Source organism: Petaurus breviceps, unplaced genomic scaffold, assembly GCF_028583685.1.
Source record: "Petaurus breviceps papuanus isolate PSGF00001 unplaced genomic scaffold, PetGlider_PUasm1.0 90925, whole genome shotgun sequence".
In the NCBI taxonomy this organism is placed as follows: domain Eukaryota; kingdom Metazoa; phylum Chordata; class Mammalia; order Diprotodontia; family Petauridae; genus Petaurus; species Petaurus breviceps.
The window spans coordinates 28,045,186-28,063,969 of NW_027187380.1; the positions used below are offsets into that span (position 1 = coordinate 28,045,186).

The 18,784-nt window shown below is 36.2% G+C and overlaps 1 protein-coding gene across 8 annotated transcripts in view; it reads right to left on the reverse strand.

The window, feature by feature from the left end:
- Positions 1 to 18,522, reverse strand: part of TBCD (tubulin folding cofactor D) — a 572,945-nt gene extending 554,423 nt beyond the window's left edge. For 2 of the 8 annotated variants that reach the window (XM_069076618.1, XM_069076615.1), the window contains exons 1-7: positions 17,760 to 17,896; positions 9,437 to 9,549; positions 8,719 to 8,821; positions 8,532 to 8,595; positions 5,828 to 5,878; positions 5,010 to 5,107; positions 3,544 to 3,645 (exon numbers count right to left, since the gene is read on the reverse strand). In XM_069076618.1, the coding sequence (XP_068932719.1) occupies positions 3,544 to 3,645; positions 5,010 to 5,107; positions 5,828 to 5,878; positions 8,532 to 8,595; positions 8,719 to 8,821; positions 9,437 to 9,477 (459 nt within the window). In that variant the 5' untranslated portion in view covers positions 9,478 to 9,549; positions 17,760 to 17,896. Of the gene's footprint in view, positions 1 to 3,527; positions 3,646 to 5,009; positions 5,108 to 5,827; positions 5,879 to 8,531; positions 8,596 to 8,718; positions 8,822 to 9,189; positions 9,211 to 9,436; positions 9,550 to 17,759; positions 18,008 to 18,375 lie in introns of those variants that run through there. The other 6 variants (XM_069076617.1, XM_069076616.1, XM_069076620.1 and 3 more) reach the window with 6 other exon arrangements.
- Positions 18,523 to 18,784: the final 262 nt, after the last annotated feature.

Sequence of the window (18,784 nt, forward strand, 5' to 3'; positions counted from 1 at the left end):
ACTCATGTTTGTAGGGAAATGATCTCTTTTTTAAAACAATGAAATTATCTTCTATATTACTTTTTTTTTTTGCTTTCTAGGGGGGGAAGGCAGGGCAATTGGGATTAAGTGACTTGCCCAAGGTCACGTGGCTAGCAAGTGTTAAATGTCGGAGGCCAGATTTGAACTCCCGTCCTCTTGACTCCAGGGCCAGTGCTCTATTCACTGCACCACCTAGCCACCCCCTATATTACATTCTTAAGGCAAACTCTAATGGGACACTTTGGCATCTTGAACAACTGAGAAGAATTCGATTATTTTCCTAATAAGAAAATGCATCTATACATTGAAAAATTATCCCTACCCAGTTCCTATAGAGTATATGCCCTTCCCATCTTTGTCTTGATCACCTATCCCTAATCAACTGTTACTGAATACTGCTACAAATACATTGTAGTGTGCAAAGCACTGGACTCTGAGTCAGTAAGACCTAGGTTCAAATTCTGCCTCAGACACTAACTCTGTGACCACAGGCAAGTCACTTAACTTCTATAAAGCTCAGTTTCATCATCTATAAAATGAGGATGGATTTGATAACTTCTAAGGTCCCTTGCAAAATTAAATTTATGATCCTAAGACTCTATGATGTCAGGAATTTCTTATAAATTATTTGATATCAGTTGTAGTTTGAAGAACCTAATGCTGAAATAATCAACATCCTATGCTTCTTGATAAATTAAAGAATTATAAAAAATTCTTTGAATTCCAGTTTGAAATAGCAGTTTCTTATTACACATACAGCCATCCATGTTCTATGTGTCTTTGGCTAAATCCCTGGTCCTAGATCCTGTGCATGTGTGTCCGTGTGTGTTTATGTGTTCCTGACTCTGTCTGTACTTTGATTCCGTGCTCTGATTTAGCAGATTTAAGTGGGACTTGTTCAGACAGCTAGAGTGCCATAGATGATAAATGCTAAAGAACACCATCTCAATACAAAGCAAACATATAAGCAAGTTATTTTGTTACAGAAAGTAACTTACACGAAAAGGGACCAAAGCAGAAATCTATTACGTAGAACTACTATATAAAGTATTGTTTCTTTGTTCATTCCCTGACTAATGAAAATACCTTAGATAGGGACGGCCAGGTAGCACAGCGAGTAAGAGCACCGCCCCAGTGTCGGGATGACCCTGGGGGTTCGAATCCAGGCTCAGACACTTAGCATCCACCCAGAAACACCTGGCCGTGTAACCTTGAGCAAGTTACTTAACCCCAATTGCTTAGGGATGGCCAGGTGGCTCAGCAAGTAAGAGCACTGGCCCCCAGCGTTGGGACGACCTGGAGATCGAATCCCGGGCTCAGGCACTCAGCACCACACCCAGAAATAACTGGCCGCGTAACCTTGAGCAAGTTACTTAACCCCGATTGCTTAAAAAAAAGAAAGAAAAAGAAAATACCTTAGATAGGCAATACTTATCTTGAATATTTTTTTCTATTACTTGAAACATTGCCACTTCCCCTCCTATCTCCTACCACTAGACTCAAAAATTATCATAATTATAGTAATAATAATATTTAGCATTTATATTGCCAAGCACTTTACAATATCTCATTTTATACTCACAACAACCGTGGGAGGTAGGTATTATCATCTCCATTTTACAGAGGAGGAAACTAAGGCAGACTTAGGGTAAGCAACTTACCTAGGAAAAGACTATGGCTAAGATTTTAATTTAATTTTACTAACTCCAAGAAACCAGCACTCTAGCCACTGTGAAACATACCTGCCTTCTTCATCTGCGTCCTAGCTTTCTATATCTCAACAACCCTTACCGTTAATCCTCTTTCCAACCTCTTGGTTCCTTAACAATCCCTCTAATGTGATTCCTAACCATCCTCAGCCATCATCAAACCAAAAGGGGTAAGGTCATCCTAAAATTAATGACTGTGCCCAATTCAGCAGACAGAAGCAAGAGGGATATTTATTTCATACTCTCAACTACAAAAGAAATGCATTTGTATTGATAATATTAGAAATTTTTATGGTGGGAAAAAGCCCTTGGACAGGAGGAGACCTTTATATCCTCCTTTATATCCTATCACCAACTAGTTTAGTTGTGTGTCCTTGGGCAAGTCACATACCTTTTCAAGTCTCAATTTCCTCATTTGTAAAATAAGTATCGACCTCTAAGCTCTCTGATTCTGAAAATCTATTTTTTTTAATTTCATAAAATTGATAATCCAATAGCCTCTATATACTAAAGAAAGTTGTAGTGTTTGTTATTCAGTCATTTAAGTCGTATCCTACTATTCATGACCCTATTTTCTTGGCAAAGATACTGGAATGACTTGCCATTTCCTTCTTTAACTCATTTTACAGATGAGTAAACTGAGGCAAACAGGGTTAGTGACTTGCTCAGGTCACACAGCTAATTATCTAAGGCCAAATTTGCATTTGAGTGTTCCTGACTCCAGGTCCAGCACTTTATCCAATGAACTACCTATGTGCCCCATTAGAGAAAAGAGGTTCAACAATTTCAAGCTCAAAGGGAAAACAATAAAAACTAATTTAATAGAAATAAAGTCCAAAAAAAAAAAAAGGTTTTAACTTCAAAATAAGTACAATACATGATAGTATCAGCTAATATCAAAATCCCAAAGATAAAATCACAGTGTTGAGGAAAAATACTAACTAAGAAGGGATCAACAGTCCTGAATTTTTGATCCAGATTCCTAAACTGGCAGAACTATATAGACAGGAGGGAAAAACTCAAGATAAAAGTAGTAATCTTTACTTGTCTGGAGTTTATAGCATTTAAGGAATCTGATCCCTTAATCTGGATTAATAGTAAAAAGGTAGATCACAATCTGCCAAATGAGGCTCACTGATGAACAATACTACAAGAGCAACTTTTTTTTTTTAATATCAAAGTAAAGAAGCAAAGTGAAACAAGACCAGGACTTTTGAAATCAAGGAGAAAAAACAGAGAATAGAAATGGAGAGGGGGACAATCTCAGAAAATAAGAAAAGAAGCATTTGCAAACATAGGTTTCAAGTGCTGTCATTCCATTCAACAACGAGGTGTGATTTTTCTTCCCAAAAGTATCAGTTCATTGGATTAAGATGTCAGAACAGAATTCTTAAAAAGTAGGTTTTAGAATCATAAAAAAAGGTTATATCCTTCAAAAATTCACTAAACATAAGAAGCACCCACTGTAGAAAGATATGGAAAATAACTCACAAAAAGTATGAAATAGGGACAGCAAGGAGAAATTTGGGTAACATTTTAAAGAGACTAAACAAAATTTAAAGGTATTGTTAATCTAAAAAAACCCTGACTACAATGCATGAAAAAACAAATTTTAATTTAAAAATTAAGAAACAGTTTAAACTTCAGAGGAAAGAGTAAGTCATCATGAGAAGTGGGAGAGGGGAAATCATAATTTATTGTAGCAAGTAGTGTGTTTTCGATATTTCAATATAGATTTCCCTTGCCGTCACTTGCTAAACTGTTTTACATTACTTCAACAGTTATAAGCACACTTACTTCATAGCACACTTACTTCATGGTCTTTAGGATTCTGATTTATAAACATATCTATTACAGGCTGCACATCAGCTACTTCATGAGGGAACAAACCAAGGAAAATTTTATATCCTCGCACCTAAGAAAGAAAAGTTACACCTATTTAAAAGATAACTAAAGAAAAAAACAAAAAAATGAAAACTTGTCTCAAGACATATCAAAATTAATTGGTAAGCCCCTAGCAGGCAGAATCCAGGGTATCTTGTCATGTTATAATACAATACAGTATAGTACAATACAAGTTACCAAGTTACTATACAGAATATAATATGCTATCTTTTTTCTAAAATTATACAACTCAGAAAATAAGTATCAAGGAATACATAGATAAATTCCAAAACAAATTCTGGTTCAAGAGTTCATTATTCTTAAAGTTCTAATAGTGATAAATAATTACTCATTAAGACATCAATACACCCTCGGTGTGTTTCAAATACAACAAAAGTTCATGAAAGGCCTTAATGGGTGAATGAACAATTAACCAGGCCAGTCTTACCTCCCTTCTGAGGATGAAAAGCATATAATTTCTTTAAGGACACTACAAGGGACATTTAGGATCCTCTCTATCACCACTGGAAATGCTAACCATTTCAGTAGCTCTCAATTTTTTTTCTTTTTTTTATAAACCATCTTGGAAGAAAAAATGGCCAAAAAAACAACAACAACTGCAAGGAATCAACCAAATGATCAGCAAGCTACCTCACAATATTACAAATTCTTCATCAGGGTTTGGATATCAAATAATGCTCAGTGAGTTATAAAACTTTCTTCAGCTCTACTGAAAAACAATAATACGACTAACAAAGTACATTACTATCATCAGTTTAGCATAGGATAAATTTAGCCTCTTAACTGGTTTCCCTGACTCAATTTGCTTGAATCTCTCTTACATTATTAATCACATATTTACTATTATGATTACTTGTGCCAATGAAGTAGTCCGTCAACTAGACTATAAATTAACTAAGAGAGAGCTTGCTATTTAAAAGGATACCATTATGAATCCTTTTATTAAGCAAATAATCTTTTCCCCAATTATCTTTTATATAATTCAATGTATTTGTTAACAGCAAGGTTATAATACATTATCCTGTAGCATTTTCATTTTGTTTTATGTTTTTCCACCAGGGTTCTAATATCCCAGAAAACACTTAGTTCTTTTGAACTATCTTAATCTGCTGGTCTTCACATTTCCCATTAGAACACTATTTCACTGTATTTATGTATATATCATTATATAACACAAAAGAGATCTTATATACCTTGGGTATTATGAAAGTCAATTAGGTCATTCCAGATGTACCATGAGATCAAATCAAATAAAGAAGATAAAAAGCCAATCAAAATTACAACTGTCTTAGTAATTATTTTCCTTAATAAAGTAATATGCTAAAAGGTAATAAATTTTAAACCAATTATGTACATTATTAAGCCAATTATTACCTTTGTAATGATGTAAAGAAATTTAAAAGCCAGATGTACAAGAGCAGGAGGAGAATCACTATCCCTCACAATATCCAACAATAGATTCAACATCCATTCTAAGAGAGAAAAAAAAGTCAAAACACCCAAACATGAGTTATGAACTAAAACTAAATTTACGATTGTGTGAGCACATATGTGCATGTATTTTGCTTTTGGGGCATGTGTGTATGTGTGCATGAGTGCGTGTGTTATTTTTTCTACATATAACTCAAGAGTTCAGGTGGTAGCTCATAAAAGCAAAATCAGTCTGAATCTAATCATGAAAAGTAACAAATAAGAACTAAATTACTACAGATATGCAAAATGTCTGTAGAAGACCTACACTACAGAAATAGTTATAATAAGATCAGACATTTATATAGCACTTTAAAGTCTGCATAGTGCTTTAACTACATCATCTCACTGGAGCCCTACAACAACCCTGTAAGATGTGTATTACAGGTATGATTACTTCTATTTTATAGATGAGGAAATTAAAACTCATTAAGTGACTTTGTCTATCATCATAGGGGATAGATTTGAACCCAAGTTTCATTGACTTCAATTCCAGAATTCTAGCCACTAATGCCATTAATTACAAATCCAATCAGAGACATTGCTACAAAACTATCATGACTTAGTTAAAAATAATCATTTACTCATCAATTTGCTTTTGATTTGTTTACTTTGTTCTCAAACTCTACTGAAAATGAATGCTAACACACATAAAAATTTAGTTCTTTCTCTAGAATCAGGATCAGGCTTAAACATTTAAAAACAAACACCAAAATTCTTACCAAGATGTGGATCCAACAGATGAGGCTGTTCCTGGTATTTGTCCATTATCACTGAAAAATAAAGTCAATTCAAATGAGGGCAAAACAAACAAAACATAGGTTTGAATCATATTAATAACTATCAAGTGAAAATCCAAATTAATTTGCAAAAGTCCAGTATTTAATCTCTGTTGATGAAAGGGACAACTCAAAACTTCTAACCAGGTACATGTTTCTTAAAAACAGGCTCATTTCTTACATTATATAATTAATTGAAAGCTCTTAAGGATTTATGTTCTAAGCCTTACACATAACAAGTACTTTTAAAGTTTGTTTAACTGAACTATGTTAATTGATCAACTTAATATCCTTTAATTAACCAAATTAGCACTGATTTGTAGGCAACCTAAAAGAAAAATCAAGCCATATATAAAATAAATGAAAATGATAATCAAAAATAAAATATTTAAGGTTAGAGTTTTTTGTCCTCTCAGGACTAATATAACCAACATCATCCTTTGTCAGGTCACCAAGACCCTTAATTAGCAAATGCATTTTCATTGAAGTGAGAATGGAAAGGTTAATGCTTATAAATGTTTATAAATAAGGAAACCAAGGCTTAGAGAAGTCAAGAGATTTGTCCAATATCACAAAAATAGTAAATGGCAAAGGTGGGATTTGAACTCAAGTCTTCCAACTACAGAACCACTTCTCTGTCCACTATCACATCTTTAAAGTTATATCCTTCAAGGAATCAGAGATTCTGAAAACTGGATGAAAACAGTTCCAGCAAAAGGTCTGGCTTAATAGTCATGAATAAATCCAGAACCCTGTTAAACCTGAAAAACAGTGACAAATATATCAAATAAAGTGGTGGAACAACAATAAAAACAAGAGGGGATAGGGAAGAATTTCTTAAAGTGAAAACTTCATCCAAAAGAAAAAAAGGAGCCTATAGGGAAACTAAAGAAATTGCTTTAAAAAAAAAATCCCCTCAAAAATGAATAGGAAGTAAAAGCAAGGAAAAACTAGAGGATAGAAATAACAATACAAAAATAGAAGCCCCAGAACAACTTCCTAGTTGTTGAAAAGGTTCAATAAGGGAAATAAAGATCTGGAATCTATTTCTCTAAATGTACATAAGAGTATTCAAAAAAATAAAAATGAACACACTCTATAACACAGAGTATTCAACTTAAAGAGTATTCTAATAAAACCATGAAATCTAGGAGAAACAGAAAGGCCCATCTGGAGCAAAAAAATTTAGAGATGATAGAACAACAGAATGAAATTTCTTAAAATGACAACTGGAAGTTGACTTGAGACCTCAACAAACAAAAGAAGCATAAGAGCTAAAAGACAAAATTCTGAGACAATATGAGAATTACTGGTTTTCCATATAAAAGTCTGAATGCCAATGTAGTCATAAAAGTATGAAGAGATGGATAGGTAAAGTGAGGGTTTTTTTAAAGATGGGAGAGACATGGGCATGTTTGTATTGTAGGCAGTAGGGAATTACCCAGTTGATGGGGAGAGACTAAAAATAAGTGAGAAAGTGGGATGAGACAATGTATAAGCTGCTGCAGAATATGGAACAGAATGTGGTACTTTGGCATAGAGAAGTCTGCCTTGGAAAAGATCAGTGTCACTTCATCATGTGAGATGGGGTGAAGGCAGACATAGGGGAAAAGGCACCTGGGAGATATGACCTGAGGAGAAGGAAAGAACAGGAAGCTCTTTGCAATACCTAGGCTATCCTATGTCTTTATCACTCTGCCTTTTGTTTTGGGGGGTTTTTTTTGCTTTTTGGAGGGCAATTGGGGTTAAGTGACTTGCCCAAGGTCACAAGGCTAGTTTTTGTGTTAAGTGTCTGAGGCAGGCTTTGAACTCAGGTCCTCCTGACTCCAGGGCTGGTGCTCTACTCACTGCACGACCTTGCCACCCCATCTATCACTCTCTGTCTTAAGATGCCACAGAAGGCCCTGACATCAACTGCTCTCAACTTCAAACAAACCCAGTGATCAGTGTAAAAACCTAGGTCACACAGACTGAAACCAAGCAGGACCAACCACCCAATCTAAAAGTACAAAAGGGAGGCAGGGCCTAGACCTGGGTCAATTCAAGAACTAAGAGATAAGTAAATCCAAGAATATATCCAACTAGTATAAAATGTTTTTGTAAATCTAATTCCATAACAACTGCAAGGAGGGCCTTAAAGGAAAAAAATTTCCCACAAAGACTATATGAATTCCTATAAGAAATGAAGCAACTGGGGCGGCTAGGTGGCGCAGTAAGTAAAGCGCTGGCCCTGGAGTCGGGAGGACCCGAGTTCGGTTCTGGCCTGAGACACACAAAAATACTAGCCGTGCAACCTTGGGCAAGTTACTTAACCCTAACTGCCCTCCAAAAGGAAAAAAAAAAGAAATGAAGCAACAGATTTTTTAAAATATAATAAGAACTCGGAAGAAAGAACTGGAAGGAGAATGGATAGCTTAGACAAGAAAAGAGTGAAATCCACCCAAGGAATAGACTCCCTGAAAACCAGAATAGACCAAACAAAATGAATGGCTCCATGAAACAGCAGGAAATATCAGAACAAAATCAAAAGACTGAAACAAGGTAAGAAAATGTAAATTTACTGATATCAAAAACAACTAACCTAGAACATAGACCAAGGATAGATAATTTAAGAATCACTGTACTCACTGGGCATGGTGGCACATACCTAGAGTTCTTGGTACTTGGGGACGTGGATCACTTAAGACTGGGAGTATTGAGAAGCAGTAGACCTAACAGCAATCAGGTGTCAACATGAAATACAGGATTAACATAGATAATGTTAATTGATTAATTACATATAGATTAATAGAGATATAATGATCCCCAGGATCAGGGGACCCCCACAAGGTTACCTGAGGAGGGACAAACCAGTCCAGGATGAAAATGAAACAGGACAAAGTTTCTATCCTGGCGGGCAATGAGATTGGGCCCATGAGGGGCCAATACACTTTTAGTCTAGGCAAGATAGAAAGACTCATCTCAAAAAATGAAATAAAATCAATGAACTTCCTGAAAAGCATGATTTATAAAAACAAAACTGAACAGTGTATTTCAAGAAATTATACATGAAAAGTGCCCAGAACTACTACAACCAGAGGGCAAAAATAGGACTCTACCAATCATCTCCTGAAAGAAAAACCAAAAGGGCTAAATCCTCAGCTCCCACGTAAGCAAAAAAAAAATGCTGAAACCAGTAAGAAACACAAGACTTGGCATCTTCTATTAAAAAAACAAGAGATCTTAGAATACAATATTCCAAAAGGCAAAAGAAATTAGACTATAATTTAAAATACCTTTTGGAACACAATTTTTAAAAAACTTACCCTGCAATGCTTCATATAATCCTACAGGGAAACAAAGCAGAGCTTTAATGAAATAGAGGACTGTGAAGCATTCCTGATAAAAAGAAAAGAGCTTATCTTTTGGTGGTGGCAAAGAATTGGAAATCTAGGGGATGCCCACCAATTAGGGAAAGGCTAAACAAGTTGCAGTATATGAACGTAATGGAATACTATTGTGCTATAAGAAAAGATGAATAGGTATTCTTCAGAAAAAACTGGAAAGACTTACATGAACTGATGCTGAGTGAGTGAACAGAACCAGGAGAACATTGTAAACAGTAACAGCAACACTGTGCAATGACCAACTTTGACAGACTCAGCTCTTCTCAGCAATACAATAATCTAAGACAATTCCAAAAGACTCATGATGAAAAATACTATTCACATGCAGAGAAAGAACTATAGAGTCTGAATGCAAATTGAAGCATACTATTTCCACCTTTTTTTGTTTTGTTTTTTCTTTCTCTTGGTTTTTTCCTTTTGTTCTGATTCTTCTCGCACAACATAACGAATGTGGAAATGTATTTAATGTGATTGTACATGTATAACCTATATCAGATTGCTTGCCATCTTGAGGAGGGGAGAGAAAAGGGAGGGAGAAAAATGTTTGGAACTCAAAATTTTACAAAAGTGAATGCTGAAAACTTTCTGTGTACATAATTGGAAAAAAATAAAATACTATTTAAAAAATTAAATTAAAATTTTTAAAAAAGACAAGAGGATCTTTAAAATGCCAATACAGGAGTCCAGGGAAACCTAAAAAGGTAAATTTATTTGAGTAAATAGTAAAATTGAATGAATACTTCTGATGGGAAAAAAAACCAAGTATCAATCACTTAATGTATAAAAAGAAAATTGAGAGATTGTATAAAAAGGAAAAATAGAGGATCTAAAGATGAATTAGATTTGCTACAAGAGTCTGAAGAAGAGAAAGAGAGGGGAGGGTAAAGGAAGAATATACTCATTTAGAAAGGAGAAGAAGGGGAAGTAATTTGCTATTTCTCATATTTGGGGTATATGAGGATGAGAGTATATAAATATGTAGGAAGAAGAAGGAAAGGTAGGCATCAAATAACTTGCTTTTATCTCAAATGGAAAAAGGAGGGTTAAATACACATGCACATTGTGCAAAAACAGAAACATATCAAAGGAAACAAGTAGAACTAGGAAGAAGTATAGTTAAGAGAGAATATGAGACCAGGAAGGGAAACAAACTTCTTGATCCTGATCATCCTCCTCTAAAAAGATGAAGGAAGGAGGGAGAAAAAAGAACTAGAATATAAGGGTGGGGGGAGACCTTAAAATACCTTAGACAACTGGGAAATAGCTGAATAAATTTATTGTCTATGAATATAATGGAATATTGAGCCATAAGAAATGACAAAAAAGATCAGAGAACCCTAATTATTATAATTCTACAGGGTGAAAAAAAAAGACCTTTAATGTTAAAGACTTTCAAACATTTCCTATTTAAAAAATCAGAGCTATAGTCTAGGAATTGCAAACAGAATTGCAAACAGCAGACCAGCAAAGTTGGAGGAGTAGGAACATAGCCCCACACCATTTACTCCTACTCTAATAAAAATTTAAGAATAGCCCTAGACTGAATAGAGATCTGGAAATACAAGGAAAAAGCATAATAGGTCATCTTTTCAGCTTAAGACCACACATTACACACACACAAGCAAGGGTCCCGGGCAAAAACTATGAAACAGAAAAAGGTCATGATTGCAGACTCAGACCCTGAGTTCAAAACAAGGCCATACTAGTATTAGAGATCACAGCCCTACATCTTGGACTTAGAACAGGGATCGAGCACTATTGCACTATCTGAGGCTCCATATTCACAAAAGGGCTGCAGAGCTATCTCTCCTATGCCAAGTAGGATTCACAGACAACCCCCTACTTAGAACAGCCCTATTGGTCTGACCCCAAAGCAGGATCTAAGACTGAATTCTGAAAGTAAGGAAAAAGAGGCAATATATCGTGACTCAGAACTGCAGAGCCTTCAAGCAAGCTGACAAGGCTGGAATCAGCAACTGTCAGCTAGAGCTCTATTCAGTGCTAAGTGTGAAATTTTGATGTCTAGGTCTAAACCAGAGTCTGGAATCTCAAAGGCCCAGGGAGCCAAAATTTAGACTACAAAAGACCTGGATAAAGTTTGTAGTTACCTGACCCAAGCTATCAATGTTAAACTTGAAGAACATAGCACTCATAAACTGAAGAACATTAACAGCAGACCCCCAGCTAAGACAGGCCAGAAGTATATAGGACAACATAACAGTCCATCTAGACATGCAGAGTGGCCCCAAGAATGTCACAGCCAAAACTCAGAGCTTCCAAATCAAAGAAAAAGAAACTGCAAACACCCAGAAATGAAGAGTTCAAGAATCAATAAACCAGTCAGGATTGTATGAGAACAAGTACAACCATAAACAAACAAAGAAAATGGAATACAATATTCCAGAAGACAAGACACAAATAGAACTAAGAATAACTTCCCCAGAAAAACTAAATATAATCCTACAGGGGGAAAATGCACCTTTAATAAAATAGAGGATTTCCAAGAATTTCTGATGAAAAGACCAGAGCTGCATAGAAACTTTTAAGTACAAACAGAAGATTCAAGGAAACATAAAAAGGTAAATACAAGTAAATACAATCCAAAGAGACTTTATAAAGATGAAGTGTTTACATTCTAATGGATACATATGCCCTTTAAGAATCCTAACATAATGACTAATGTAATAATATGTTTAATAGGGATGTACATGTAGAATCTCTATCAGATTGCACAAGGTCTTGGGGAGGGGGGAGAGGAGAAAGGCAGAGAAAATTTAAAACTCAAAAGCTTGTGGAACTGAATGTTCTAAACTAAAAATAAATCTAAAATTTTTTTAAAAGACAGCTTGAGGGCTGCCCTATTATCTATGAAATATTAAATTAACTAGAGGAAGTTCTACAGTGTATTCAGTGGATCACCTATCAAGAAATCACAGAATGTTGTGGACAAGCAGATACAAAGGCAGTCTATAACTGTGAAGGAAATTCTCAGACCAATGACATCATTCATATATGCCAGAACTGAATAAAGCAGTTCAAAAACATTTTAATAAACTCTATTTGAAATTTTTTAATGTTAAAAAAATTTTTTACATATAATTAGAAAAAATATAAAATTTTAAAACAAAAACTCTATTCATACAAAAGTACATAATCATACACCTAGCATGGATCAATGACAAATTTTCATTAAGTCTATGAGAGCACTGATATTTAGTAACCTCAAATATTCTTGAGAACTTGGGACACTCAGGGCACAACTCCAGTATCTTTGCCACCTCCTCTACCGCAAAAAAAAAAAAAAAAGACCAAAATGGGGTCATGCAGAGTCAATCATGACTGAAACAACTGAACACATATACATAAATACATGCATACATGTATGTTTGTGTTTGGAGCTACTGGTTTTCAAAGACGTGTATACAAACAGAATTCTCTAATTTAAAAAACTATTGTTTGTATTGCTTAAAGTCTAAGAAATTTTTTTTTATGTCTTAGCTATAAAATCTTCATATTTGTTGTTTTGTTTAATTTTTTCCAGTTTACCTAGGAATGGCCCAGGAATTTGGTTTGCTCCCTTACTCAAGAATACATAGGAAAGACCCTGTATATATCTATTTTTCTTGTTTACTATTACTATCATATTTTGGGTTACGCGATAGATAGAATTGACTATCAAAATGTACTAATATGATGATATATTTCATAAGTATAATAAATAATAAAAAAAGAATCCAAATGGAAGGAGGGATAAGAAAGGAAGTCAAATGAGACAGAAGGCCTAACAGTGGTTTTATTGTTTTGATAATCTTAAAAAAAGGAAATCAAGGGAAAATAGATATACTAGGAAAGAAAAGGGGATCTCATTTATCTTACTTAAATGGATCTGGCAAGTAGAGTCTACACAAATGGGGGAGGGCACTGGAGGACAGTAATTACTAGAACCTTACTTTCTTCTGAAATGGTCAATGGAAGGTAGAAAACACATACAGACACACTCACAAATCTGATGCAGAAATAAATTCAACTCAAGAAAGAAACAAGAAGGAATAGGGAGATAGAAAAAGTGGGAATAAGAGGCAGGAAAGATTCAGTGAGGAGTTAGTCATAAGCAAGACAAACTCCTAAAGAAGGAGGAAGGAAGGAAGGAAGGAAGGAAGGAAGGAAGGAAGGAAGGAAGGAAGGAAGGAAGGAAGGAAGGAAGGAAAGAGGGAGGGAGAGAGGGAAGGAGGATGACTAACTGACTAGGCTCTGGATAAGAGGTAGAAAAGAGGGGCAAGCTAGAGTACTTGTGCATAATATATTCCTCTCCCATAATCCCCTTCTCTGTAAAGAAGAAAAAGTATAAGAGAATTGTATGGAAGCTTTCCCCTTCCATCATTCTCTCCCCTTCTAAAACCTTTAATCTCCCTCTATCTACTGGATCTTTCCCCCGCTTCCTATACATAACCAGCTCTCCACCCCCCCATCCCTTTTCCTTATAAAACCTGCAATTGACCCTACCATCCCTGAAGCCACAGTCTTATCTCTCTCCTTTTCACAGCTAAAGTCCTAGAAAGAGACATCTAATATGCTGATTCACTTCTCAACTACTTGTAATCTGGCTTCCAACTTTCTCCACTGACCTGAAATTGTTCCCTCAAAGATTACCAGTGTTCTCAGTAGTTAAATGAAATAGCCTTTTCCTCCTCCTCCTCTTCCTTTTCTTCCTCTTATACTTTTCACAATATGGATCACCCTTTCCTATTTTTTCTCTCCTCCCTTGACTTCAATGACAATGCACTCTCCTAATTCTTCAACTAATCAGACCAATCCTCAGTCTTGTTTTTGAAGTCATTCCTCTCTTTCCACCTCACTCTGAAAGTTCTTCTCTTTTTTACTCTCTCTCTCTCTTTTTCTCTCTCTCTCCATTTTAGTGCTCTAAACTGATTTCATGAGTTCAATTCTCATCTCTACACAGATGACTCCCAAAATTACACATCTAGTCCTAAACTTTCACCATATTTCCAACTAGCTGCTAGACATCTCCACCAAATGTTGAATCAGTATCTTAAATTCAACTTTCCCAAATAGAGCCCCTCATCCTTCTCCTTAAACCCACCTCACCTCCAAACTTCCCTATACCCCTCCTCCAATTTGATTCATCCCTCCTCCTCTCTTGCCAATTGTCTGACAAGTCCTATCAAGTCTTTTATATCATTTCTTCTATCCATTCCATTTCTCTTTACTTATATGGCCACCATTACCTAGAATATGGTAATAGTCCCTTAACTCTTTGCTTCCTTCCTACAAAGAATCAATCCTCTACACCAGCAGTGTCGAACACTATTCATCTAAAGCAGAACCAAATTAAAAACTAATTGGGTAAGGTTTAACACACAGGTTCCCAAAGTGGGCAATATCACCCCCTGGTGGGCACCAGAATGATGAAGTGGTAGTCTCTGGTACAATTGGGGGCCACTGAGTAAAATTAAGAGGGCAGTGGAAGCATAAGGAAAGGAGAGAAGAAAATTTTGAAAAACCATATATACACGTTTCATCTGTTGTGTAACAGAGTTAAAGTCATAGTGATTACATTATTTTCCAAAAAAACACACAAAACACAAATTATAACCCATCAGTGGTCAAGTCCACCAACAGGTCTTACTTAACAAGCAAATGCTGGCAGACCAGTGTATCCCAACTGCATTGTCAGGAAGTCCAGCAAGCATCGGCAGGAATATGTACACATAATGACTTGCTTAAAATACAATACTATACAGTTAAATGACCCAATACTATGTCATCAAAATTTCAATGCAGGAAAAAAAAAACCCATAAATTTAAAATAAATTATTAAATTTAAGATGTCTCATTTTTAAAAATATTTTATATTCTTTTTGAAATAAGACAAATTTAAAAAAAGACGTTAAAGGGATAAAGAAATTAGATTTCCTGGGGGATGAAGAATAACTTTTTTTTTAATGGGGGTAGCAGGCCAAGTGAGTTTGGGAACCTCTGGTTTAACACAATAAATAAAAATGACAATACAATACATATATAAATAATGTAATGGCTTTATAAGTCAATATGCAAACAGCTGGGATCTGTTTTCTATTTGAATATGAGAATACTGCTCTATACCACTACCACAATAGCAGGTCTGAAGGTACAGTGCCACCAGCTCAAAAACATTTAGTGGCTTCATCTAATATAAAAATGAATGCTAAGGAGTTTGTAAGGCCTTCCATAATTGTGTAACCCACCTTTCCAGCCTTACTTCACATTTCTCCCTCTTACACACTCTAGCCAAAGGGAAATTCTAAAGATTCCCCAAATTAGACATTTCATCTCCTGCCTGCAGACTCCACCTTTTTGCTCAAGGATTTCCCCAATGCCTGAGATGTTCTCCCTGCCCACACTCAGAATATTAATCTTACTCCAAGGTTCAGGCTCCATTTCCTCCATGAAGCTTCTCTGGAACTCCCTAATTGTTAATGTACCCTCCCTTCTGAAAATACCTTAAGCTTCTTTGAGTCTGAGTTGTAATCTTCCAACAAAGTAAAATCTCCTTTTAATAACTATTTCATTTTTTGCTCTAAATCACTATTGATTAGAGAAATGCAAATCAAAATAACTCTTGAGGTACCACATCATATCTGTCAGATTGGCTAACGTGACAAAACAGTCAAATTATAAATGCTGGAGAAGATGTGAGAAACTTGGGACACTAATACATTGCTGGTGGAGTTGTGAATTGATCCAACCATTTTGGAGACCAATTTGGAACTATGCACAGAGGGATATAAAAATGTGCCTTTGACCCAGCAATACTACTTCTAGGGCTACAACCCAAAGAGATCATAAAAATGGGAAAAGACCCACAGATACAAAAATATTGGCAGCTCTTTTTGTGGTGGCCAAGAATTAGAAATTGAGGGGATGCCCATCAATTGGGGAATGGCTAACCAAGTTGTGGTATATGAATGTAATGGAATATTACTGTGCTATAAGAAATGATGAGCAGGAAGACTTCAGAAAAACCTGGAAGGACTTATATGAACTGATGCTGAGTGAGGGGAGCAGAACAAGGAGAAAATTGTATACAATTACAGCCACATTGTGTGATAACTAACTTTGCCAGTCTTGGCTCTTCTCAGTAATGCAGGGTTCTAAGGCAACTCCAAAAAGCTCATGGTAGAAAATGGTGTCCACATCCAGAGAAAAAACTAGAGTCTGAATGCAGATCAAAGCGTACTATTTGCTCTCTCTTTTTTGTTCTTTTGTTTCTTCTTCCTCGTGGTTCATTCCATTGGTTATAATTCTTCTTTACAACATGACAAATGTGAAAATGTTTAATATGAATGTATATGTACAGCTTATATTAGATTTGCAAGCCATATTGGGGAGGGAGGAGGGAAGGAAAGGGAGAAAACATAGAACTCAAAAGCTTATGGAACTGAATGTTGTAAAATAAAAATGAATAAATAAATTTTTAAAAGAGAGAACTATTTCATTGTTGTCTTTGTATTCCCAGCACCTAGTAAGATGCCTCCAACTTAATAAATTTAAGTATGTAAATGTAATATAAATAATGCAAACACTTGATAGACATTTTACTGAGTCAAACTGAATAGAAAAATACACAAAATACTAGTCCTTTCATTGGGCATGCCCCTCTCCACTTTCCCTGAGTCAATTAGCTGCAAAATGCATCTCAGCTTCAGAGGAAGGAATATTTTTAGGAACAGGTTCAAAACGCTACTCTGCCACTTACTATGAGATATTGGGCAAGTCGTTTCTGTTCTTTAGCCCTTGGTTTCCTCATCTATAATATGAAGGGACTGGTTCACATGATCTCTACAGGTCCTTCTAGCTTAAACATTTATGATTCTAATTAGAACAATACAAGAAATATACAGAGAATATTGCTATAAAGTAATGAGACTATTTCATGTGTGATTTGTATATCCCACATTTAGGTGCACTGCTTACCATCTCCACTATCCCACTTCTACTATGCCCATTTAAATCTTAGCTCTATTTTTGAAAGCCAGTTAGCAATTATTCTCTTCCTCTATTACATGTCACTGAAGGTATGTCTTAAAAATCAAAATGGGATCTGACTTTTTCTCCTTGTGTCCCTGAGTTCTTTAGAAAACCAGATCAAACGGTAGCAAATGGGATTATCACAGGTATCTCCGTCATGAACTCAAAGAATTATAAATTTAGAAGGGTACCTAGAGATCATCAAGTCTTCATTTTACAGAGGAGGAAATGAGGCCCAGGGATGTTAAGTGATTTTTCTAAGGTTATATAGGTAGTGAACTCCAAATCCCAAACTGTACCACTATACCAAGTTAACTCCATACAAAGCACCCTAGCAATTATCACCTAAGTACCACAAAAACTCTTTTCAAATCGTGGTTATCTGTTTTGCTATCATTGTCTCTCTGTAAAGAAATCATAAAAACTATCATAAAATGGAAATACAACTAAGTTACACTTACCTATAAACTTTTCAATTGTAACCTCACGAGTTACCAAATCGCCATACACGTATTTCAGGTTATCGATTAGCCCTTTTGTCTCCTGGCTCTCACTGAAAGTCTCCAATACATTGGTAATGGCAATCAAATCAGATTCCATGTTTACCCTTTCTTCTTGCTCAGTACCATCTCCATTTAACTCATTTAAAGGCATTAGGGCTAAGGTGGTAGCGCGGCAGATAGGAAAATCTGGAAAAGCTGTCGGCACACTGGAATTAAGGGGGGGGGGGGGGGGAGAACGACCAGGTACTTAGGACTCAACGCCAGGCATAGCTTTGCACACGATCCTGCCACACCTTACCCTCGGCCTTTCCCCCACCCCCATCCCGACATTCCACAACCCCAAAGATGCTACAGGCAGCATATCATCACTGTCTGGACATGGGGGACGGAGGAGACAAGGAAGGGAAGGAGCACTACTAGAACTGACTCTCCAGACACTACCCAAGGTCCAACCCAGCCTCAGCCCAATCCTTTCAAAACAGAGAGCAGCGTTTGCTACCCACCCTCCGGCTATCCCCACCCCCAAATCTTTCTCTCATCTCGCTCTCTCGCCCCTCTCCCCTGGTCAGCACACCGTAAAGCTGAGAGACAGGTCAGCGGGATTTCGTCCCTCACTGTTTCTCCCCAACTCGCGGTCGCAAGGCTAGGCAGTAAGACTTCATTCACTTCCGAATTCAGATGCCGACCTCAGTTCCGCTACGGAAGGCACCAGGAGACAAAAGAGAACAGAGCCGTGTGGGCGGAGCCTGGTATGACTGCATATCTGGGTCCTTTAGTTATTTATACAAAGCGTTCGCCCCTTAGTCAAATTTATTTTTGTGTCATCTCTTCGCCCTACATCATTCCTAATTTATGCCTGAAAAGTCCTCCTCTATTGGGCAGCTTTAGCATTTTTTTTTAAATATTCCCACCATATGCCACCCAGAGAGCTGTTTGCCTTTCTCTGTTGGTTGTGATGAGACAGTAATGGGCCACAGTAACTC